At 43.5% G+C, this 25,983-nt stretch overlaps 1 protein-coding gene across 15 annotated transcripts; it reads right to left on the reverse strand.

Moving 5' to 3' along the window:
- Positions 1-1,405: 1,405 nt before the first annotated feature.
- Positions 1,406-24,131, reverse strand: ST3GAL5 (ST3 beta-galactoside alpha-2,3-sialyltransferase 5). Of its 15 annotated transcripts, none has more exons than XM_083458897.1 (8): positions 23,918-24,131; positions 11,757-11,878; positions 9,641-9,755; positions 8,911-9,254; positions 8,217-8,403; positions 7,182-7,340; positions 4,103-5,125; positions 1,406-3,717 (listed from the first exon to the last, which is right to left on the reverse strand). In XM_083458897.1, the coding sequence occupies exons 2-7, from the start codon at positions 11,798-11,800 to the stop codon at positions 4,862-4,864; spliced, it is 1,113 nt and encodes a 370-aa protein (XP_083315023.1). In that variant the 5' UTR covers positions 11,801-11,878; positions 23,918-24,131; the 3' UTR covers positions 1,406-3,717; positions 4,103-4,861. The 15 variants fall into 15 exon arrangements, with proteins under 15 accessions (XP_083315023.1, XP_083315024.1, XP_083315026.1 ...); XM_083458898.1 differs by having other exon boundaries at positions 23,739-24,118; XM_083458900.1 differs by having other exon boundaries at positions 11,767-11,878; positions 23,626-24,118.
- Between the last annotated feature and the right edge of the window lie 1,852 nt (positions 24,132-25,983).

Genomic DNA, 25,983 nt, shown 5'->3' on the forward strand with positions numbered 1-25,983 from the left:
GGGGAATTCTGAATCAAATGTTGTACTAAACTATTTAGAGCAGCAAAGCGGCTCCCGTCTGTCCCTCCTCTGTGGCTCGCTTTAAAGCAGTATAGCGGACAGGAGCCGCCCGCTTTGCTGCTTTAGAGGAGGAAAAAAGTATCTTATGGAGTGAAAAATACAATACTTAATGTATAAGGGACATTTAGATTTTCATTGTTGCAAAACCAAGCACTTCAGCTCAAGTACTTGAGTGAAAAGAAGTGAAAAGTACTTGTACCTATTTTGCTTCCAGAGTGGTTCCATACAATTCATCTGCACAGATTTTGGGTCTCCATGACACAAAATGAGGTATAACACCTTAGGAAAGTAGTGAGAGGCTCATGAAAGAGGCCCTTGCCTCATATTAAAAAGAGACGTTGCACGGTATTTTCAGTATTCAGAATGTGCATTTTGAAGAGTCCATCGTGCAATGTACTGAGACCCACAAGACAAACCACAGCGCTACACTCCTTCAATTCACCTGGGGCAGTGTTGGAGCCAGGCCTGAGAGGTGAATTAAGAAAAATCCCAAACCCTCTTTTGAGAATTAGGAACATGCAGAAGTTTGTCATGTTTGTCATTGGGTTAATGTAATTCTTTTAGAAATTCAAAATACAGAACATTTGTTTTATGTTATATTTAGTGACTGCCAGTGTCATCATCTTGAGACATTGGCATTAGGCAAGGACCTCTCTTTTATCCTCCCTCTGCCCTCCCTCACCTCAACAAATATATTGAGAAAATAGACTACCTTCTTTGCACCACAGCTCATGTGTTTTAGCTGGATGTCTACTATCCCATTAACAGATCTGATTCATTCAGAACTTACTTGTTAACCATTTGACTGAAGAGCAGACGACGGCTGTCTTCATAGAATCATAGAGTTGGAAGAGACCACAAGGGCCATCGAGTCCAACCCCCTGCCAAGCAGGAAACACCATCAGAGCACTCCTGACATAAAACAACCTTTCTCCCTCCTCTATGTGACATTCTTTTATATATTTGAACATGGCTATCATATCACCCCTTAACCTCCTCTTCTCCAGGCTAAACATGCCCAGCTCCCTTAGCCGTTCCTCATAAGGCATCGTTTCCAGGCCTTTGACCATTTTGGTTGCCCTCCTCTGGACACGTTCCAGTTTGTCAGTGTCCTTCTTGAATTGTGGTGCCCAGAACTGGACACAGTACTCCAGGTGAGGTCTGACCAGAGCAGAATACAGTGGCACTATTACTTCCCTTGATCTAGATGCTATGCTCCTATTGATGCAGCCCAGATGCTATGCTCCTATCTAGATGCTATGCTCCTATTGATGCAGCCCAGTCTTCAGTACATATAAGCAGATATCAAGAACACACACCATCATTTCAACAAGCCAACTAAAAGTTTGATGGAAATAACGTTTATTATAACCGATGCAATTCATACAAAAATTCATTAGTACTTAGGTAGGCCCCTCCAGACATCATTTTTTATTGCACACATTCATAATAATTTGTGCTTGCAATGCCAGTGTGGTGTAGTGGTTGCAGTGTCAGTCTAGGATCTGGGTTCAAATCCCCACTAGGCCGTGAAGCTCACAGGGTGGCTTTGCGGCAGCTACTGCCTCTCAGCCCAACCTACGTCACAAGGCTGTTGTGGGAATTAATTGGGGAGGGGGACATAAATACAATAAATAAAATAAATAAAAAATTTGGGTGTCCTTTCCAATATTGTTCCCACCTGCAAATGTTTTGGGGCGATCTTGCCGCTTCGTTTCCAATCAGTGCATATCCTGCAATGTCCTGCTAAAATCCCATCACCTTTTATGCCACAAATGTTCTGGTTTATTTTTGTTCTGCTTTGGCTGTGCTGGGGAGGGAGCAAAGCTCAGTGGCAGGTCTGCCTTGCAAGCAGAACGTCCCATTTTCGATCCCCGTCATCTCTAGGTAGGGGTTGGGAGAGACTCGTGCCTGAAATACTAGGAAGGCTGAACGTTGTGCTCCTCAAATTCTTATTATATGAATTCAAGCATGATCTAAATTGGGTGCTTTCTTACCGAGTGTGTCTAAATTGAGGGCAAGCTCCTCTTATGTGCATCAGAAGCCAGATGAAGCTGGTCAGCTTTCTGACTTCTTTTTCATTTGGATGTAGCCAAATCCTTGAACTTGCTGAGATATTTGTTCAATAAACATAGGCTCTTGGGAAGATGCATGTACAGGGTTCCTCCCATTTAAGTGTGTTCAATCTACACGCAGCTCTGGAAACCTATTATTATTCCTTTTCCACAAGCACTTACAGCACTGATTGAGAAGAGTGCTCCATCAAGACTGCCCACCTCTTCCTTGTCCTCGTTTTGTTGTCAACCACCCTGTGATCTCCTGATGAAAGGTGTTCTATAAATTTAATAAACAATGATAACAGATAGCACTGAGCTAGATGCGTCAATGGTCTGATTCTGTATAAGGCAGCTTCTTATGCTCCTATTGCTCCTCTGGAGAGCAATAATGTGGCATTGGGAAGCATCGCAGAACAACTAATAAAGCAGAACACATCCACTATTTTTGCACTATTCACGTGGCAAGAAAATTATGCAGAATATGCCTGCAATAAAACACCAGTCTGGAGTGGCCCTAGGTCCTATGTTACCCACGATAACTGCCACAGTCTCGCTCCCTGCTATAATATCAGGGTAATAACTTGAGAAGCCAACACTGCACTTTTACCGTACGCCAGGAACCACCCCTGGAAAACTGGGCTTCTCCCACATGATCTTCTGCAGGGGTTTCTCTTGTTAGGAAGAAGCATCTCTCCTGTGGGTCCCATCACGCCACCGGGACCACATCTTAACAGAAACCTCATTCTTCATGAAATTACTATTTCACACCACAGCAACCAACCCGTAACGGTGAATACTATTTCATTTGTCGTTTCTACGTACGCCATCCTTAACATTAGGATTGGGGAACTGTCAGCCCTCAAGACGTTGCTGGACTCCAACTCTTACCACTTGGTTTGAGGATGGTAAGAGGATGTTTGTTGGTGTAATGGTCCCTTGGCAGCGGCATTCTGCAATGGGCAGCAAAAAAAAGAGGCGCCGAAATCTTGCCTCTCCTCCTGCCCCCATCTACCGCTGCTAACAGATGAGTGCTTCAGAAACAGGAGGGAGCTCTCTGAGTTTGCCATTCACAGCAACCACCCACATTAGGGGTAAAGGTAGCGGGACCCCTGACCATTAGGTCCAGTCGTGGCCGACTCTGGGGTTGCGGCGCTCATCTCGCTTTACTGGCTGAGGGAGATGGTGTACAGCTTCCGGGTCATGTGGCCAGCATGACTAAGCCGCTTCTGGCGAACCAGAGCAGCACACGGAAACGCCGTTTACCTTCCTGCCGGAGTGGTACCTATTGATCTACTTGCACTTTGACGTGCTTTCAAACTGCTAGGTTGGCAGGAGCTGGGGCCGAGCAACGGGAGCTCAGCCCGTCATGGGGATTCGAACCACTGACCTTCTGATAAGCAAGCCCTAGGCTCTGTGGTTTAACCCACAGCGCCACCCGCGTCCCTCACATTGGGGGTGCCTCCCCCCAAAAAAAAATCATGGGAGGAGGGCTGCATCAGGTCCACAGGTTTACCACATTTGAAAGACTGAATCACATGGGATATTCAGATCTTATGGGAAGCTGCCGTATCATTGCTATACTTCCCTAGGTAATGCATGACTTAAAGGGATGCGGGTGGCACTGTGGGTAAAACCTCAGTGCCTAGGACTTGCCGATCGCATGGTCGGCGGTTCGAATCCCCGCGGTGGGGTGAGCTCCCGTCTTTCGGTCCCAGCTCCTGCCCACCTAGCAGTTCAAAAGCACCCTTAAGTGCAAGTAGATAAATAGGTACCGCTTTATAGCGGGAAGGTAAACGGCATTTCCGTGTGCTGTGCTGGTGCTGGCTTGCCAGAGCAGCTTCGTCACGCTGGCCACGTGACGCGGAAGTGTCTTCGGACAGCGCTGGCCCCCGGTCTCTTAAGGGAGATGGGCGCACAACCCTAGAGTCGGTCACGACTGGCCCGTATGGGCAGGGGTACCTTTACCTTTACCTTTTATGCATGACTTGGAAGGAGAGAAATACTTAATACCTAAAAACCACCTATACTGTAATACTGTACCGGGTTATCAAAATTGTTCTTATTTGCTTGTTTCAAGGAAGTCAGCGTCTTCACAGTAAGACGGATTTCAAACAGCCCCAGCCCAGACTATGCTTGGTGATTATTAAAGGCCTCTAAATTGGGAGTAGATGCTGCACTTTCTGGCCGCGTCACTGAAAAGGGGCTTTGGCTCTGAGGTCTAAAAGGCTCACTGGAGGAAGAATTAAAATGTCAGGAATATGGTCTAAGGAAGGGAATGTAAGTGATCGCTTCACCCAGTAATGAGAGTCACTTCCATATCCCAATATTCATGTTCTCTAATAATAAAAAAAATAAATCCACACATTTAAAAGTGCTGCACGACGTGAGAATGAACCACCAATTGAGAACTTTTTCCTCCATGAAGTCAAGAAACCCAGCTCTAGGCACAGTAACTTATATAATAAAAAGGTTCTGGATCTCTTTCCAAACACTAAACCATTAAATATGCACTAAGGAAATTTAAATTACCCACAAAATCCTTGTGGGAAGCAAAACGTTATTTTCACGTACATTAAAAAATACTTACCCAACTGAACATAAAATTAAAAAGGAAAGCAGCTGAACACGGTAATAAAAAGTCCTTTAGGGCATCCTGCAAGATGGAAAAACAGAGAGTGCCTCCTTTGGGGAGGAGGCGGCTGCAGGAACACACAGAATCCAGTCTTTGGGCTCATTTTCAGTCACTAACTTGTCTTTCTGCAGAAGTCGCAATGTATTCCTCCACTGAGGTCTCTTACAATTCTCTCTTTTATCAGCTTCTGAAGAAATTTTGCTTCTGTAGTCACATTGTGCATTCTCTGGCTGTTCATCGCAGCCATGCAAAGATTGTCAAAATAATGCAATGGGGTGTTGGGCTGACTCAGATTGTATCCAAATCCAGCTATACTCACTTCGTCACATAAATGCGAGGCCAGAACCACTGCCATCACACCGATTGTAGGCACATTCTAAAGGGGAGGAAATTACATTCCCAAATTAGAGTATGCTTGTTATATTAGGGTGACAATGCCATATTACACACTACTGCTGCTGAAAATCAACTAATTACTAACAAATATAGGAAAGGAATCAATTAATAGATCATCATCTTGTCCAAACACAGGCAACCGCAAGATTCCCTAGACTTAAGCCATGCCTGATATTCTTTGCTTGGTTTAAAAATGAAGAAAATCATGGAGAATGTGCATGCAATTATGATTTCTTATGCTATGTCTGATATTTTGCATTCCACTGCAATTTGTTTAACTTGCACAAGTCTGTCTTAAGTTCCTTTAGATACTTTTTTGGCTGTTGCAATATTCTATTTTACATGAGCGTTTTTTGTTTTTGTTTTGAAACTGCAGTTTTACTGCGAAAATGTGATCTATCGTTATTTACTGAATTTATCTAGTTACCTAATGCCAAAGGCACCAGGTGACATCAATAAAAATTAGTTAAAGCCATCCAATGCAGTCAGTGGCAACTAGTAAAGAAAGAAACAAAACCGACCACAGCAAACAAAGAAAACTAAAAACAAAACCACCACACTAACAATCACACTTTTGATCAAGAATAAAAGTAAATGATGTTAAAGGTACAGCGGTACCTCTAGTTATGGACTCGATCCGTTCCGGGATGCCATTCGCACCCCGAAAATCTGTAACTGGAGCGCTGCTTCTGCGGGCGCAGAAACCCCTAAGTATACACTTTCAGGTTTGCCACATTTGCAAGCTGAAAAGATGAAACATGAACCTAACACAACACAAGGTATGACTGTATTAGCTGATTATAGATTTGTAGAGCTGGAAGATGGCCAAAAGCTGATAAATTGATTTGTCTTTCAGGTGCGACAAAATTCTTGGCTGTTTTTGCTGCACAAGACTCTCAGGGCCACACCTCTGGAAACTTACCAGCTTTGACAGGGAACACCCAGGGGAAGCAGCTGGTATGTAAATATTGTCGATAGATGAGATATGTGTGTCTGTTGCACGTTACATAAAAAGTACCGTATTTTTTGTCCCATAGGACGCTCCGTCCCATAGGACGCACCTAGTTTTTTGGGGGGGAAATAAAGGAAATTCCCCTTTATTTCCCTCCCAAAAACCAGGTCAGGGAAACCGAACCAGGTTGAGGAACAGTGGGATGGCGGCGCTGCGCCTCCTTGCTGTCTCCCGAGCTTGTGGGGATGGCCGATGTCTGTCCGGCGCGCGGGGCGCTCTGCTTCAGGACGCCCCTCGCGCCAGGCTGCTATTCGCAGCGTAGGGAGCCCTGCGGGAACTCCCACAGGGCTCCCCACGCTGCAGATGTCTGTCTGGCGTGCAGGACACTCTGCTTCAGGGCGCCCGCGCGCCAGGCGGCAGGCTGCTATCCGCAGCCTAGACTGCCCTGCGGGACCTCCCGCAGGGCTGCCTAGGCTGCGGATGTGTTCCCGAAGCGGTGGGCGCTCTGCTTTCAGCGCGCCCGCCGCTCCGGGAAGCAGGCTGCTATCTGCAGCCTAGACAGCCCTGCGGGACCTCCCGCAGGGCTGCCTAGGTTGCAGATGTCTTCCTGAAGCCTGGAGAGCGAGAGGGGTCGGTGCGCACCGACCCCTCTCGCTCTCCAAGCTTCAGCGAAAGCCTGCATTTGCCCCATAGGATGCACCCAGATTTCCCCTTCATTTTTGGAGGGGGAAAAGTGCGTCCTATGGGGCGAAAAATACGGTATTTCCATATCCATGTCTAATGGAACTTGTGCAAATTAAACAAATTGCAGTGGAATGCAAAATATCAGCTGAAAGCGTGAATGACTGTTGGAAGGCAGGGTTCCCCAAACTTGGGTCTTCAACTGTTTCTGGACTACAATTCCCATCACCCCTGACCTCTGGGTCCTGCTAGCTAGGAAGTGATGGGAGTTGTAGTCCAAAAACAGCTGGAGACCCAAGTTTGGGGAACCCTGGAATAAGGCATTTTCATGTATCCTTAACAATGACTGAACTGCAGCAGAAAAATGCAAGCATCTTCTTTTATCCGCAAAACATACACACACCTTGTCCCAGCCCCAGAACATTGCTCGAGGTTCAGGGTACTCCAGAATATCAAAAGCCGTCTCTTTGACTATTAACGGGTTTAAGATGCGAATGTGCTTAGGTAGCACTGGTATTTTCTCGGCTACCTGCTTCCAAAAAAACAGCCGCATCCAGAGTGACTGCAAGAAAAAGAATATTAAAATGATTACAAAGCTTGGAATCCATAACGTACGTATAACACACACTTCCCAGGGTTATGAGTCATAATACAGTCTAATTTTTATTATACAACTGCCCTCCCAAAACACATTTAGGTTTGGAAAAAGTGAAGAGTACACATAGTAATAGTCCCTACTAGCTATTTATGTATAAATCATGGGACTTACATGTTTAAGTCACGCCTAGCCACGATAGAGCTAATGCTTTGCCTCCATGGTGGACTAAATGTTCTTATGTAAAGGTAAAGGTAAAGGGACCCCTGACCATTAGGTCCAGTCGTGGCCGACTCTGGGGTTGCGGCGCTCATCTCGCTTTATTGGCCGAGGGAGCTGGTGTACAGCTTCCGGGTCATGTGGCCAGCATGACTAAATCGCTTCTGGCGAACCAGAGCAGCACACGGAAACACCGTTTACCTTCCCACTGGAGCAGTACCTATTTATCTACTTGCACTTTGACGTGCTTTCGAACTGCTAGGTTGGCAGGAGCTGGGACCGAGCAATGGGAGCTCACCCCGTTGCAGGGATTCGAACCGTCAACCTTCTGACTGGCAAGTCCTAGGCTCTGCGGTTTAGACCACAGCGCCACCAATTGGGAGAACAGTGCAATACGTTCCATGAAATGGGATAGACATTCTCAGATTATGCAGACTTCCAAGAATTTTGAACAGTAAACATGAAAACCGTATTGATTCTGGCAGTCCTAAGCTTAAAAAAACCCTCTCAATGTTATTTACACAGGTAATATCAGGGCTTTTTTTCAGCCAGAACTCTGGAAAGATAGCACTGGGTAACAGGAAACCCAAACGTTGATAAGGTGTTTATATGGCTATTACTTACAAGTGTTTCATTTTTCACCATTGCTTGAATCCAGTCAAAATCAACACTTTTAAACAAAACAGCAACAAATAAGCCATTTGGATAATACTCATGTTCAGATAAGGGGGCACCTTCTGGATAAGTCATCCTTATGGTAGTTTTATTACCAACATCATCTGTGTATCCCTGAACTGGTGCATTATTTAACCTGCAAAGTAAAATAAATCACATGAATGAGTGCCCATCTAATTGAGTTTTGTAAAGACAAACTTAAAAGATGCCTCTGTAGTTCCTGCTTAGCTACAATTTTAGATTCATTTTGAAATGGAAAAGCATACAGTGGTAACTCTGGTTACATACTTAATTCATTCCGGAGGTCTGTTCTTAACCTGAAACTGTTCTTAACCGAAGCACCACTTTAGCTAATGGGGCCTCCTGCTACCGGAGCACGATTTCTGTTCTCATCCTGAAGCAAAGTTCTTAACCTGAGGTACTATTTCTGGGTTAGTGGAGTCTGTAACCTGAAGCGTATGTAACCTGAGGTACCAACAATCACATTTTAAACGGTCGTAACTAGAAAACGACCGATCACAAACTGAGCAAAGGAAGCACAAATCTAACAGAGGCCAACGTTTTTTCAGCAAAGATCCTGAATTGCAGTCACAGCTCTATGTTTCACTCAAAACCTTCAAGGGGGGGAAAAAGCAAAATATACCTTATAACAATGTCAAATTGGTTCAGGGCGTAGCCCAACTCCAGTCCATTAAGAACCCCACCACTCCCAACGACAACACAGCGTTTACAAGGCTTCAATTGTAAGCTTTCCGGAAGGTCATATTCAGGTAAAAGTTCCAACAGGTCTTGAAGTTTTTCAGAAAACTTGTGAAATCCAAAGGGCGGTTTGTATTTGAAGATGGCTTCTTGCGTCTTTATGTCTCTTCTTACAAAAGGAGATGCATTCATACTGTACTTTCCCATAAATAATCTGCCCATCCCTTTCTTCACAAAAGATGGCCGGCACTCAGCTTGAACAACTTGCTCAGCATACTTCTGTGCTCTCTAGAAGATGAAGACACGGAGGTTAAGCTGTACAGTGGTACTTTGACTTACAAACTTAATCTGTTCCGGAAGTCCGTTCTTAAACCGAAACCGTTGCGCGCTTTCCCTCATGAGGCCTCCCGCCGCCAGTGCCCTTCCACCGTTCGGATTCCGTTCTTAGACCGAGGTAAAGTTCTCAAACCAAGACACTATTTCCGGTTTTGCGGAGTTTGTAAACCAAATCGTTCTTAAACCGAGGTACGGCTGTACATGCAGTCTTAGAAACTCAGATATCTAAGCTAGGGGCCAAATGGCTCCTTAGACCAGGGTCACAGTCACCAAAACGGAATGCCTAGTTGCCATTTGGGGGCTAAAGTTGTATTTTTCAGTATGACATAATAACTAACCTTTGCGTGCTCAGGGTTGACATAATGAATTCTTGCCATGTCACATTCTTTGGAATGAAAGCTTAATTTGACCATGTAGACAAAGCAAAGGCCAATCACAACTAGGATGACATGTCTAAAAATAAAAAGGAGAAAATTTGTTATTTTTCTACAAGCATAATAGCACTAAAAGGTGTCCCATAAATGTACTATTTATTTGCAATTCAACACTAAAATGAAAATTCCCCCTACCAATAAAATCAAGAAAGGCTTTCTTTCATTGTATATTTTTTGTGCAATTTTCTAGAAATGGAAACTGGACAACTTGAGAACAGTCCAAGAACAGTCAGAGTTGGCACACCAACTGAGGCTGGAAATGGGCACTCCAAGCCACTGGTGCCATCTGGGTCTCTAGCAACAGCAATGCATCTAGAAGCCCCCCAAACTATGTACCTGCTCCTTCAGGGGAAATGCAACTCCACTCAGAGCTGGTACACAAACCAATTCCCAGATTTGAGAACTGCTCGTCCATAGCGTCCCCCTATTCCCCAACTTGCTTCCCTCTCCTGAGCGTAGTAAAATTCACATCTAATATTAAGACTCCAGCTTTTGACACAAAAAACAGACCCAAATAGCAACCCAATGCACACTCACTGGGGTTTAAGTCTCAATGAAATAAGCAGAACTTGAGTAAAAATGCAAAAGACTGTGCTATCAAGACCATTTGATTGCATTATCAACCATTTACCGTATTTTTCTGTGTATAAGATGATGCTTTTTGCTTTAAAAAAATTAGGCAAAAATTGGGTGTCGTCTTATATACGTATCTGAAGAAGTGTGCATGCACACGAAAGCTCATACCAATAACAAACTTAGTTGGTCTCTAAGGTGCTACTGGAAGGAAACCCCCCCCCTGTCTTATATACGGATAGTGAATGCAGAGGGGAGACGTGCAGTTTATGGCAGCAGCAAGCAGGAGATTGGCAGCGGCAATTGGGAGGGTAAGCAACTTAATTTCTTAATTTTGGGTTAAAAAAATAGGGGTCGTCTTATACATGGGGGCGTCTTATACATGGGAAAATATGGTACCGGTAATCTGCCATTGGATTAAGGGCTCATCCACATTTTTGCTTGTCCAGGTGGTTTCCCCCTGGCCCCGCTCTTTTCCAAAGGAAAACCTGCTCTTTAGCTATTGTTGTTGTTTAGTCATGTCCGACTCTTCGTGACCCCATGGACCAGAGCACGCCAGGCACTTCTGTCTTCCACTGCCTCCCGCAGTTTAGTCAAACTCATGCTGGTAGCCTCAAGAACACTGTCCAACCATCTCATCCTCTGTCGTCCCCTTCTCCTTGTGCCCTCCATCTTTCCCAACATCGGGCTCTTTTCCAGGGAGTCTTCTCTTCTCATGAGGTGGCCAAAGTCTTGGAGCCTCAGTTTCAGGATCTGTCCTTCCAGTGAGCGCTCAGTGCTGATTTCCTTCAGAATGGATAGGTTTGTTCTTCTTGCAGTCCATGGGACTCTCAAGAGTCTCCTCCAGCACCATAATCAAAAGCATCAATTCTTCGGCGATCAGCCTTCTTTATGGTCCAGCTCTCACTTCCATACATCACTACTAAACCATAGCTTTAACTATACGGACCTTTGTTGGCAAGGTGATGTCTCTACTTTTTAAGATGCTGTCTAGGTTTGTCATTGCTTTTCTCCCAAGAAGCAGGCGTCTTTTAATTTTGTGGCTGCTGTCATCATCTTTAGTGATAGATCAGAACAAATGGCAATGAGGGACAAACCTGAATTGCCATTTGCTCCAATTGAGCGCTAAAGAGAGGTTTCCCCCCAGAGGAATGCAGTGGAACAAGAGGAAGTGTGGATAAACCCTAAGTCTGAAAATAGTATTCATAAAGCAGTGGAATAAATCAGAAACTTTTTGTAAGCAAAACACAACTTCTTTTTTCTTGTGCTTTCACTGAACCAAGCATGGGTGGTGTTCTTTTTTAAAAAAATTCCAGGATTTAGTGGCAAATATAACTTTTAAAACAAATCCAGCAGTCAGGCTTTAACAGCCTACCCCGTAAGGAGAAATAATAAATGAGATGTTAAACAAGAATTTACGGCCTGTATCATAGACAGAGTCACTTACTTGAAAGTACCTTTTAAAAACCCACTTGGCCTTTTCATCTTCATGTGCAGGTACCTTAGAGCATGGCGCAGAAGACAAGCACTCCTTTTTCAGGTTAATAGTGTGATCTTCACTCCGCATTGCTGCAAAGAGAAATCCCGTTAACAAGGTTAACATTGCACTTTAAAAGAAAACACCCACCCACAGTAATTGATGGTTTCCTCCATGCAAACAGTATCTCTTGCATTTTCTAAAAAACATGACAATAACATGGTGAAAGCTTAATTACAATTTTAGCTCAAAATGCACCCTTTGATAATGAGGTTCTTACATTCCTGCAACATGCAAGAGGGTGCTGACTGAACAGGACTCGGAGAAGATAAAATCCGTTAGAAAGTGTATTTAAAGACCAGTGAATGAGACCAACTATAGTTTGTTAGTCCAGTAGCACCTTAAAGACCAGCTACGTTTTTATGAAAGATTATAATAATATCAAACAGAAATCAACACCACATTATACATGAATGAATTTCGGAGAAGAAAGAAATAAGGAACAACATATACAACTAATGATTATATGAAAAACAAAACAAAATATGAATAAAATATGAATATTTTAACTATTAAACTTAACTCAAAAGAGCGTCTCCACCCCCATTGTTCAGCCCGGACACTGAGATGCAGCGCCGAGGGGCTTCTGGCGGTTCCCTCGCTGCAAGAAGCCAAGTTACAGGGAACCAGGCAGAGGGCCTTCTTGGAACGCCCTCCCATCAGACGTCAAGGAAATAAGCAGCTATCTTATCTTTAAAAGATATCTGAAGGCAGCCCTGTTTAGGGAAGTTTTTAAGTTTTTAATATTTAAACACTCGATTGGAAGCCGCCCAGAGTGGCTGAGGAAACTCAGCCAGATGGGTGGGGTATAACGAACTTATTATTATTATTATTAGCAAGATTAAAATTAACTATGCCTTAACCATTGCTGAATTCTACATTATCCTGGCTGTCTCACCTACATGGCTTTTGGTTTAAGAGTTCCCAATCCAGAGTTAGATTCCAGGGAAGAGGCTCATGTGGTCTTAGATAGAAGTTAAATGAATCTGTTATTTCAGGATATTTGTTCCTGGAAAAATTCAAACGAAAAATGGCTACAGGTAAAAATTAAAGAAAAATGTTTTAATTTTTTCCCCCATAGTGAAGCCTGAAACTCGAGCAGGAATAAGAGCTGTCCACAAAGGATTTGGAAAATTCTGCACAGATAATAATAATAATAATAATAATAATAATAATAATAAATTTATACCCCGCTCTCCCCAGCCAGGACCGGGCTCAGGGTGGATAAGTTTCACTTGGTGTAAAATTATTACAACTAGTAAGAATGGAAGCTAAAGGCAAAGTTTTCTTCTCTGTGTGTATTCCAGAGAAGATATGCTATCAAAGGACGCAAGAATAAACTGCATCTGTGAAAAAGAGATGAAGCGAAGATGGAGTCCAGAGAAGGAAAAGGCCACTTCTATCTTTTCCCTGACATTCCAAAAATCTTCTCTTGCTTGTTGATTGTTTTAATCCAGGCATAGGTTAACTCGGCCCTCCAGATGTTTTGGGACTACAACTCCCATCATCCCTAGCTAACAGGACCAGTGGTCAGGGATGATGGGAATTGTAGTCCCAAAACATCGGGAGGGCCAAGTTTGCCTATGCCCGTTTTCATCCCTGCTTGCTCAAAACTAAAATCTGCCTCAATCCGGCAAGTGGCAGTTCACAGGGAAAACACTTGCAGAAACAGTTCCTCATTGTTCTAGGGTCTGGCATTATCCCAAGCCTTATCGGGGTATAAGGGATTCTCACGAAGGTCACTCAGAGAGGCTAAAGAGCCTTATGTCTTCTTCTTCATCCTGATACATGATCTCAGCCTGACTGAAACCTTGCCAAGCCTTATGTTGTTCTATGTTCTGGCTTAGGTCCCTGGGAGAGAGACACTTCTGCCAACTGCATGGGTACAGAAAGACCTGTGTGCATTCCTAGAACAAGCTACTGTAATGATAAAAAGTGGGCAGGAGTGATTGAAGAGAAGGGCAAAAAAATAACCACACACCCTAGATACACACTAAACCACACCGACTCCCTAGAGCACTCCTGCTACGGGGCAGCTTTATAAATTAAGTAAGCAAATAACTAAATGTGGGGAAAGCAAAACGTTACTTAGAGAAGGATCTGAAATATTTTCCTTGAGGCTTGAATTCGTTCTGAAGATTGAAAGCTCTTGACTGGCTTGGGAGCAGAAGAATAGACTAACCAAACTGAGCTAGATTCCAGATTATTTGATGTTTTAATGTGTTGTAAGCTGCTTGGAGATTTTTTCTTTAATATATAAGCAGTATAGAAATGCAAGGAACAACAACAACAACAACAACAAATATTATTGTAAAAAAGCAGCTAGACATTCCACTGTGGAGACCATAACCTAGATTTAAGGTGCCATTTGGCGATTAGCTTATATATCTGAGTTTCTAAGTAGGTCAATAACTGTGACTCAAGTCAGTAGATGATGAACTCTTAAAGTGGTTGACCGCACAGTATGAATCTTCCCTTGTCCTCCAGATAATTAGCTGTGTTTCTCCCTTAACACATTTCCCAGGAACCTCTGGGCTTTGAAGTGATCCACTTAAGGTTCACACTTTGCTGCTTTCTTGCTTTCTAAAAAAGAGAGGGTATTTTCATTCTCTATGACTGCTTTGCATCATACACTCCACCTGCCTTAAAGGCGTCAAGTGAATTCCACTGTGTGTCGTAAAGCTATCCAAGATCACTGACTGATAAAGGACCTACAGAAATAAAATACCGATTGTCATAATGACAGGGGGCTATGTCTTTCGTGACAGCAGCCACGAAATTAAAAGACGCCTGCTTCTTGGGAGAAAAGCAATGACAAACCTAGGCAGCATCTTAAATAGTAGAGACATCACCTTGCCAACAAAGTCCGTATAGTAAAAGCTCTGGTTTTCCCATTAGTTATGCATGGAAGTGAGAGCTGGACCATAAAGAAGGCTGATCGCCGAAGAATTGATGCTTTTGAATTATGGTGCTGGAGGAGACTCTTGAGAGTCCCATGGACTGCAAGAAGATCAAACCTATCCATTCTTAAGGAAATCAGCCCTGAGTGCTCACTGGAAGGACAGATCCTGAAGCTGAGGCTCCAATACTTTGGCCACCTCATGAGAAGAGAAGATTCCCTGGAAAAGACCCTGATGTTGGGAAAGATGGAGGGCACAAGGAGAAGGGGACGACAGAGGATGAGATGGTTGGACAGTGTTCTCAAAGCTACCAGCATGAGTTTGACCAAACTGCGGGAGGCAGTGGAAGACAGGAGTGCCTGGCGTGCTCTGGTCCATGGGGTCACAAAGAGTCTGACACGACTAAACGACTAAACAACAACAACAACATGTCTTCACCACGGGGCAGCAGAGCCTTTAACTGCAAACATCCCCCCGGAGGGTGGGCACGCATAAGTCCCTGCATTCTGCGCATGAAATATACTGAAAACCTCCTAGAAGAAAACCACACGGAGTCAGGAGTGAAGGTTTTATCCTCACTGCAACAGTATTGTCAAAAGATAACAGCAACTCCTCCCGTATACGGAAGAACAAAAAGCTGTGTGTTCAGGACACAATTTGACGCATTTGCTGCCTGGACTCAATGACTTCAACCCCTGAGAATCAAGTCTGGCTTCTGCCTCCATAATCTTATCTCAGGTTTCTTGAGCAGCTGGCTATTAAACTGTGCAGGCATGAGCATGATTTCACAGCACCACCCGCATCTGCCTGCCATCTCCACATCTTCACACTATTCCATTGTGAAAACTATGCATTGTAGGGGTTGTTTTTTTTTTAGCCAGAGAGGCATCTGCGCAGCCTCACAGCTCACCCAAGAATTACTGTATTTTTCGCTCTATAACACGCACCAGACCATAACACGCACATAGTTTTTAGAGGAGGAAAACAAGGAAAAAAAATATTCTAAACGAAATAGTGGATATATGATTTTTGTGGTTCATGCTGTGGCCACAGACATGTGATCTGACAGTGAGTTTGGAGTAGCCCAATGCAAAAATCCTGAGGATCCATGTGGATCCATGCTTTGTAACCACGGAGGAGGGAAGGAAGGGGAACCATGGATCCTCTGCTCACGACTGCAGCAGATCTCCCCTGCCACCCGCAGGCATTCGCTCCATAACACGCACAGACATTTCCCCTTACTTTCTAGGAGGAAAAAAGTGAGTGTTATGGTGCAAAAAATACGGTAACTGCACCCAGACACCAGAGTATGCAACATTTTGAAAGGCAGTTATAAAAATGTCTGCCAGGTTCTCAAGTTCCATTTTCATTCACATATTTTTAAATATATATTAGGCACACATCATGCTTGCATTGTTTGCAGAGTACTTCGAATGTAGGAGTGCAAATATCCAGAGTGTGAAAATCAGATGGGATTACTATGAGGAATTATAAAATATGCATCAAGCCATTGTGTCTGCTATGAAAGCATGGCGTTGACTGGGTTTGAGTCACTGACAATAATTTCTGATCAAATCCCACAACCCTCTGCATCTCTGGCCATTTGCTCTACTGTCCATTTCTCTTGCTTGACAAGTCACGTACACAGCCCAGTTGCTGAAAAACATCTTCATGTATGTAACAACGGCCGCGAGAGTTCTAATAGCACAAGGATGGAAGACTGAAGAAACCCCAACTAAAGAATCACGGCAAGAAAAATTGATGGACTATGCAGAACTGGCAAAACTGACATATAAGCTACAGGACAAGGATAACTGTGACTTTAAAGATGAATGGGAACCCTTTACAAAGTATTTGAAGACGCAACAAAGCAAACTGGACTCCTTGGCTGGCTTTGAGTAAACATTCACAAACTTTTTATTGATAATAATCAGCTAAATAGTTTGAGGATCTATACAACTTTGTAACATGCAGAAAACAGCAATTTAGAGAAATCAAAGACTGGAACTGAGGGAAGTCGGGGTGGGGGTGGGTGGGTTCTTTGGGGGGAGGGAGTGGGAGGGGGGGAAATGGGGGAAAAATAAGGATGACATGTTTTTGGATAATATGTTTTGTTTTAATTTTGAATAAAAAAAATTTAGAAAAAAGAGAAAAAAAGAAGAAACCTGATTGGTTCTTACGAACACTGTGTAAAGATGAGGTGTGGATGGGTGTGTGGAGATACACACTTTGCACTTCCTCCGAGAGCCTGGCCAGTCAAAGCCTCCTGTCTTATTTTAATCAGGGTCCAGTCCTTTTCCTTTGGCCTCAGAACGCAACATGCTACCTGCTGTTGTTTGAGCATGAATTAATATCTGCAACATGATACAGCCCTGACTCTATTCTAGAAGCCTTCGGCTTTTTCAAAGTACGATCTCTAAGTGTTTTAGCATAAATGCATTTTATATTTATCTATGAAATGTTTCCAAAGTTTGAAAGCAAGTGTTAAGAGGACAGTAATAAATTAAGAATGGAAAGGAAGCAAAGGCAACTCCCTCATTAGAGGTGCCAAAATTCTGTTAAGCCACTCAGTGCATGCAAATATCTACCACTGTTCCATCTACAGTGGTACCTCGGGTTAAGAACTTAGTTTGTTCTGGAGGTCTGTTCTTAACCTGAAACTGTTCTTAACCTGAGGTACCACTTTAGCTAATGGGGCCTCTCGCTGCCATTGTGCAATTTCTGTTCTCATCCTGAAGCAAAGTTCTTAACCTGAGGTACTATTTCTGGGTTAGCGGAGTCTGTAACCTGAAGCGTCTGTAACCCGAGGTGCCACTGTATTTTTAAACACCAGTGTTACGTTATAAAAATGATGTGCAGACGTATTTCAACACCAGGATGCCAAAACTTCTAGACAATGGCTGTGTACACACTACCAGCTTAAAGGTTAATTTCACTGTGTTTTAAATGCATTTGCACCCTGTTGTACACATAAGCACAGTTTGAGATGTATCTGCATCACTCACTGCATGTGAATGGCATGCAGAGATCAGTCAGGAATGCCTTTACCCAATGAGCAGTTCTCCATTCAAATCAAAGCTGATTTTGTTTTTTTTTTGTTTTTTTAAATGATATTTATTAAAACAAGAATTTTTAAAATCACAAAAAAACAAAATTACAGAAGAAAAAAGACAAAAACAGAGATAGAAAAAACAACCCCCCAAAAAACCATCATTCTCAAATTCCCCACATTCTTTACCTTCTTTCCATGACCTCCTCCTCCCATCTCTTGTATCTTAATTGATAATTGTCACAGCAAATCCTTTCCATAATTCATAATATTCTGTCAATACATTACCTTGCTCTATTTTCATCTTATCTTATATAAAACCTTACAACTTAAAATTTAAATCTTATTTTTACCAGCTTCTCATAACCATTACCTTTTTACCTAATTCTTTAAACATTCTTAAAAGAGCCTAATAATTTCATTTCAAAATCAAAGCTGATTTTGGGGGGAAATGCATCAAAATGCAGTATTTCACAAGAAACTACAGGATAGATATGGATTGTGGCTGACGTCGTGTATACAAGCTTTTCCAAGACAGCAGTGGGAAAACATAGGATGAAGAGTAAACAGAAATGTGTAGACAGCCAGTGTTAGAAATTCAGATATATAAGATAGGAGCCAAATGACCCCTTAAACCAGGATTACAGTCACCAAAACGGAATGCCTAGTTGCCATTTTTGGGCCAGGTGACTCAAAAGTTGTATTTTTCAATACGATTTTTAGGTTCCTAAAATTCATTCTGATTGCGCATACAAAATATAACGGCTAGAATTCAACAGGATGTGAAAACAGTCAAGATCCAAGGATTCCCCAGGCATGCACCTCCAGATGGTGGAGACAGCGGGCATCATCCTGGCATCATCCAGGCATCTTCACTTGGTCGCAAGCCCCCAAGAGCCGCACACACGCTCCACACGGCTCTTTAAAGGGAGCGCTGAGCAGAGCCTCCTGCCTGCATTCGCTCCATAAGACACACACACATTTCCCCTTACTTTTTAGGAGGGGAAAAGTGTGTCTTATAGAGCGAAAAATATGGTATTTTACAACTAAGCAGTGTATAATTTTTATAAAATAAATAAATAAAATTAATATTCCTGCTGGCAGTGCCTGGCAGAAAGCTCCAAAATGGGGTGTTCTTAGGGTGGGGCTGAGCTGGGCATAATCTACCAGCTCACCTTCTGCTGTGAGTGGCCAAACTGCAGAAGTGCAATAGCTCTGCTGTTCCACCAAAATGTTGCAGTGAGCAGTCTTTGCTGCTACTGACTAGGAAAGCAATAAACAAGCAAATACGTCTTGTGGGTCTCCTCATACAGTATGTGCAAGATTTGTAAAGTATCAGATAATGTGGTCTCTGCCCCTCATAGCTTTACACCACAATAAAGCATTTAGGCTCAATGCTCTAAAAGACTGTTTTTTCTCCAATGATTTCGTCTCACAGTCATGCTTGTGGTTATCTCAAACACCACCAGTTTTGGATACACCTATTATTTATTTTTGTTTCATCTACTTCAATGTGCACAATCACCACTTTCCCTTAAAATGTGAACTCTTTTAGATCAGAAGTGGATTTCTTCAGAACAGAATGGTGGAAGAATATCATTCTCTAAAACGAGAAAGGAATTGTACTTCAAAGGAACTAAATACACACACAGCATCCATTTAATTGCAGGTTTTACTCACACAAAAAGCAGCTACGAAGAGTGAAACGTTCACCGTGTGTTACAGATATATCTTTATCAAGGGGAAAACATTCTTATTTATTCCTTCATGAAAACTTCAGAACTTTGAAGCTCTTTTTTCATTTGTTTGTTTGTTCTACCATTATTTTAATAACTATTTTTGCCCCCCCTTTTTTGTGCTGAATTCAGAGGCCAGGCTGCTCACGGTTTGAGCATATTATACCTATCCTGGCCCAACTGCACCCACTGCTAATTAGCTTCCGGGCCCAAATCAAAGTACTGGATTTGACCTATAAAGCCTTAAACAGCTCAGGACTGCAACGCCTCAAGGACCACCTCTCTCCATATAAACCGTCCTGGACAGATAATAATCTGAGGCCCTTCTTTGTGGGCCTCCTCTGCGAGAGGTCCCGATTATGACAACACGAGAACAGGGTCTTTTCTGCAGTGGCTCCCCGTCTGTGGAATGCTCTCCCCAGGGAGGTTCGCCTGGCGCATTCATTATACACCTTTAGGCATCAGGCGAAAACGTTCCTCTTCAACCAGGCTGAATAACATCCTGTATCCTTTTACATGCATTTGGTGGGACGGGGAATATTGTTTTGTTCTTGTTTTTATTATGTAGTTTGTGTTTTTCTTCCTTGCATTTTTAAGCTGAGATCTACAGATGAAGGAGGGTGTACAAATTTAATTAAATTAATAATAATAATGATGATAATAATAATAATAATGGCCAGGCCCCCTAACCTACTTAAAGCATTTTTACCCAGTAGAGGCTGGTCCACCAAAATGAATGGGCCACTACCTCACCCATCTTTAGGGTTTAGGGAAGCTTTTAATGTTTGATGCATTACTGTATTTTAATATTGTGTTGGAAGCCACCCAGAGTGGCTGAGGAAACCCAGCCAGATGGGCGGGGTATAAATTAATAATTATAATAATAAAAGCATTTAGGCTCAATGCTCTAAAATACTTTCTTCTCCAATGATTTTGTCTCGCAGTCATGCTTGTGATGATAATAATAATATTATTACAGTGGTACCTCGGGTTACATACGCTTCAGGTTACAGACTCCGCTAACCCAGAAATAGTACCTCGGGTTAAGAACTTTGCTTCAGGATGAGAACAGTAATCATGCTCCGGTGGCGTGGCGGCAGCGGGAGGCCCCATTAGCTAAAGTGGTGCTTCAGGTTAAGAACGGACTCCAGAAGGAATTAAGTACTTAACCTGAGGTACCACTGTATTAATAACAATAATCTCATTCTGCCCTCTGCCTGCCCATACCTGCCTTCTTTCTTACACCCAAGTCCAGTGGGTAGCACTGCCTATGGGTTTTCTCTTCCTCAGCCTCAGTGCTGCCCTCGAAGAACTTCAACGGAGAGGAAGATGGGGAGAAAACTAAAATTAGTTGACTCTGTCTCATTTGTTGACTCATTAGCTCCAGTTCCAACTACCATCTGACATTTGAGTCCCAATGGGCTTTATTAGAAAAAGCTCCCTGTGTGGCGTACGAAAGCCAGTAGTCAGTTCTTGTCTTCAGACTTACGAATCTAAAAGACAGAAGACCCGCGAAAGAGGGATGGGGATGAGGGAGGGAGAAAGAGGCAAGTCCGGGCACCAGTTCTTAAAGGTTCCAGTTTGTTTGTTTGCACATTTATAGTGCACGTATAATGAAAGGGTTGGTGCCGTGTTGTTTTTACTGTAATTATTTGTATGGTTTTAATCGCTTTAACAGATATATTGTTCTACCACTGTTAAGACTGTGACTGTCAGCACTGTCAATATACAGTTGAAACTCGAAAAATAAGAGTATTGTGGAAAAGTTCATTTATTTCAGTAATTCAACTTAAAAGGTGAAACTAATGTATGAGATAGACTCATGACATGCAAAGCGAGATATGGCAAGCCTTTGGGGTTTTCATCAGCTGTATGCCATGATCATCACAATTATAACAAATAAATACACAATATTCTAATTTTTCAAGTTTCACCTGTGCACTTCTCTTCTGCAGTTTTAAAAACCTCACTCGGTGGTAGAAATTGGCATAAGAGGCTTGTATGAACGGCCAATTTTTTCCTGAACCATGTTCCACAATGCCAATCCAGTCATCATCTTGAGCAAATGCAACACTCCACTCATAGGCAACTGTTCTTTTAATTAATAAAATGGGTGTTTAAAAGGTCACAAGGGCCTGCAGGTGGAAGGTGGTACTTGGAACCAGTGTTCAAAATTTACCTGGAAGTTCATCTTTAACAGGGTGGAATTTACGCTTTTCATTCTGAACCAGGGCAAAGTGTAGGCTGAGTGTACAGTATTCTAAAAGGTGTGGATGGCCATCTGTCATGGATGCTTTAGAATTTAGATGACATTCCTGCATTGCAGGCCGTTGGACTTCAGAGTCCCTTCCAACTCTGTGATTCTAATAAAGAGTTTTAATTCTAACAATGTTTAATTGGTTTTTGCTTTCCACCCCCCTATGTTTTTAACTGTTCTTATTTTTATCTGCAAGCCACCTTGAGTCCCTGTAAGGAAAAAAGGTAGATTATAAAGAAGGAGGAGGAGGAGGAGGAGGAACACATAGAGCGGCTTACAGCAGGCAAAGAAGAAAAATTAATTTTTTTGGAAAAACAGTACGTATAGGAGAGGCAGGGCCAGAATTCTAAAAATTCGAAAACTGGCTGGGATGGAAACAATTCAGGTAGCCTGATGGAATAACTGCAGCTTGAAAGAACGACAACTTACATGCAACCAAAGGCAGCAAGAGACATGGAATAGCGCTGCTTATTTTTTCTACCTCATGCTTTCTGGCGGAAGAGGAGATCTGTAACCCCCCCTCTTCTCTCAAACTTCTCACCCCCCTAGAATCTGGAAGAGGGGCCAAAAATATTGTATATAAATACAGAGGTTCAGAAAGCCTGATTTAGTCTCCAACTACTCCAAAACTATTATCCAATTCACACAAACCTGTTACAATTCTCCGGAGCAAAACACTGAATAGTAAAGTCACATTCACTAAGCCACACTTATTCTGGAATTTTATGTTCACGAACCATCACCATCATTATGATATTGCTTTGTCGATGTAATTACATTAAAAAATACTGAAATTTCTGATTGTATTAATGGGGGGAAATAGTTGCAAAGCAAGTGAGGGAAAGGGTCAGCAGATTAGAAAGAAAAAAAGACAGAGGCCAGATGGGCATGAAAGGAGATCACAGATCTATATCACTGGCCATTTGCCAGCCAAATACAGGAGACTGTAAGCAACACCAACCCTACTCAGAGTACACCTACTGAAGTTCACAGGCATGGCTAATTTAGGTCCATTAGATGCAATGGATCTACTCTGAGCAGAACTTTTGGGGAACAACCCCAGGTGTCCATAATGGCGAACCTAACAAAGAGCTGAGCAGTTTGGGGGCATCAGGATGAGCAGGAGACCGAGAGTGCTGATCCACAACCATGAGGGCACAACCCACCGGGAAACCTTATAGAAGTGAATGGGAACTTTCCTTTTTCTTGCAAGGAGAGTCGGTGTCACACAGGCTGGGACCTGGGAGACCAGGGTTCAAATCCCTGCTCCACCACATGAAACTCACTGGTTTGACCTTGGGCCTCTCAGCCTAACCCACCTCACAGGGTTGTTGTGGGGGATTAAACGAGGGGGAGCAGCTGGGTGGTTAGGAAGAGAACCATAAATAAATAAATGCATTAAAATTCAGTAAATAAATGCAATAAAAATAAATATATTAAAATGCAATACATAAATAAATGCAATAAAATGCAATAAATAAACAAATGTTGTGGGGGGATTAAACGAGGGGGAGCAGCTGGGTGGTTAAGAAGAGAACCATGCGCGCCACCTGAGCACCGTAGAGAAAATGCAATATATGCAACGAAATGCAATAAATAAATAAATGCATTAAAATGCAATACATACATTAAAATGCAATAAATACATTAAAATGCAATAAATAAATGCAATAAAATGCAATAAATAAATGCAATAAAATGCAATAAATAAAAAAATGCAATAAATAACCCAATCAATCAATCAATCAATCAACCAACCGACCAACCAACCGACCAACCAAATAATCAATCAATCACCCAAGAAAATGCCAATAAGGCTTTGCTCGGGAGAACTTACCCGGGTGCGGGCCGTAGCCCAGCGGGAAAGAGCGCCTGCTCCGCATGCAGGACGTCCCTGGTTCGATCCCCAAACGCTGCGCCTCCCACCCGAGAAAACCCTGCAGTGCCCACCTGCCAGTCAGTGCACCCGACGCTGACCCAGGCGGGCCAATGACCTGGCTCAGCCTAACGCAGCTGCCGATGCTGCTCTCCCTCTCCGAACCAGGGAGCCCTCCCGTTACTTGGCGACCGCGCGGGCCCGCCTCCGCAGCGAGCCGGGCCAATCACCGCCGCCTGTACCTGCCCGTTACCTCTGCACGGCCGGGCGACGACTCGGCGCTTTACCTGCGGAGGGATACGCTGCTTCTGCGAACGGAACCCGGCCCTGCTTCTCCCTCCGCGCTGGACCTCGTGAGCGACAAAGTCCCATTGGCGAGAGAGGCGCCCAGGGCGAAAGCGGGGACGCTGGCACGCAGCGGGCAGCGGGATGGTGGACAGCCGGGCCCGTCGCCGAGCACGTGTCCCAGGGCCAGCCAATAGCTGGCAGCGAAAGAGGGAGAGCGAGAGGGGATGGGTGACCAAGAAGCAGCCCACAGAGCTAGGAATGATGCAGAGCGACACGCTCGAGCCCTTTCTGAAGGAGATTTTTTATTTATACTTTTCGCTGGAGTTCCCCCCTTCTTATTCAGATAGGAGCTATTTTTTTAAAAAAAATTGTCCCTGTTGCAAACAAAAATTGCCCTTTTCCCTTATGGGGTATCCAAGAGCCCATATAGAGTCCTTACATAGGTTCCCAATTGGTAGGAGAGAATAACAGAGGCCAACCAGAGAATATTGAGAAGCAAAGCAGCTAGTAAACTTGATCTTTATTGATCTCTTGCAACAGGAAAGGAAATTGATCTCACCTGCAGGAAAGGAGGAGGAACCCAGAACAATGGCACGCAAGGCCTTATAAAGACTTTTGAAATTGCCACCCTGTAGATCAAGGTGCTGGAGGAGACTCTTGAGAGTCCCATGGACTGCAAGAAGTACAAACCTATCCATTCTGAAGGAAATCAGCCCTGAGTGCTCACTGGAAGGACAGATCCTGAAGCTGAGACTCCAATACTTTGGCCACCTCATGAGAAGAGAAGACTCCCTGGAAAAGACCCTGATGCTGGGAAAGATGGAGGACACAAGGAGAAGGGGACGACAGAGGACGAGATGGTTGGTTAGTGTTCTCGAAGCTACCAGCATGAGTTTGACCAAACTGCGGGAGGCAGTGGAAGACAGGAGTGCCTGGTGTGCTCTGTCCATGGGGTCACAAAGAGTTGGACATGACTAAACGACTAAACAACAACAGATCAAGACCACCCCCAGAAACATCATACATACATCACAGAAGGGGTGTAACCTAAGACCACCCCTCAGATACATCATACGTACATCAGAAAAAAGGCGGTCTAAACAGAAATTTGAATTTTGTTTTTCTCCCTTCGTTGTTTATCTCCTGTCGGGCAGGTTACTTGATTGGATTTCCTGGGGAGCATAGCCAGTCTTTGGTGATGATAAATACTTAGTTCCCGGGCCAGGTCACAGGCTCACACCCTATTCATATCTCAAATGTGCCCTTAAGACAGGATTTGTGAGGAAGGAGACAATGGGAGGTTTCCCACTTTGACCTTGCAGAGAAAACATTTGCTCAGTTTAGGAATCAAAATGGTTCCAGGTCGGTCTTCCTGTGCTGATCTATGTACGTGCTTGGTTGGTACACTTATGAACATTACCATATATCTTAAGACCATAAAATTTCTATCACATCCCCCACCACATTCAGAAGAACAGCCGATGGGAAAATAATAAAAAACACACACACCCCAACTGCCACTAGCCTGCCTTGTCCAAACATCTTTCTCTGAAAGGATTCCCCCCCCTTCATTGTTGAACAAGTATTTGTTGCTGTTGTTCAGTCGCTTAGTCGTGCCCAACTCTTCATGACCCCATGGACCAGAGCACGCCAGGCACTCCTATCCTCCAATGCCTCCCGCAGTTTGGTCAAATTCATGCTGGTAGCTTCGAGAACACTGTCCAACCATCTCGTCCTCTGTCGTCCCCTTCTCCTTGTGCCTCCATCTTTCCCAACATCAGGGTCTTTTCCAGGGAGTCTTCTCTTCTCATGAGGTGGCCAAAGTATTGGAGCCTCAGCTTCAGGATCTGTCCTACCAGTGAGCACTCAGGGCTGATTTCCTTAAGAATGGATCGGTTTGATCTTCTTGCAGTCCATGGGACTCTCAAGAGTCTCCTCCAGCACCATAATTCAAAAGCATCAATTCTTCGGCGAGCAGCCTTTCTTTATGGTCCAGCTCTTACTTCCATACATCACTAATGGGAAAACCAG

This window comes from Podarcis liolepis (assembly GCF_965112155.1).
Source record: "Podarcis liolepis genome assembly, chromosome: 9".
NCBI classification, from domain to species: Eukaryota; Metazoa; Chordata; class Lepidosauria; order Squamata; family Lacertidae; genus Podarcis; species Podarcis liolepis.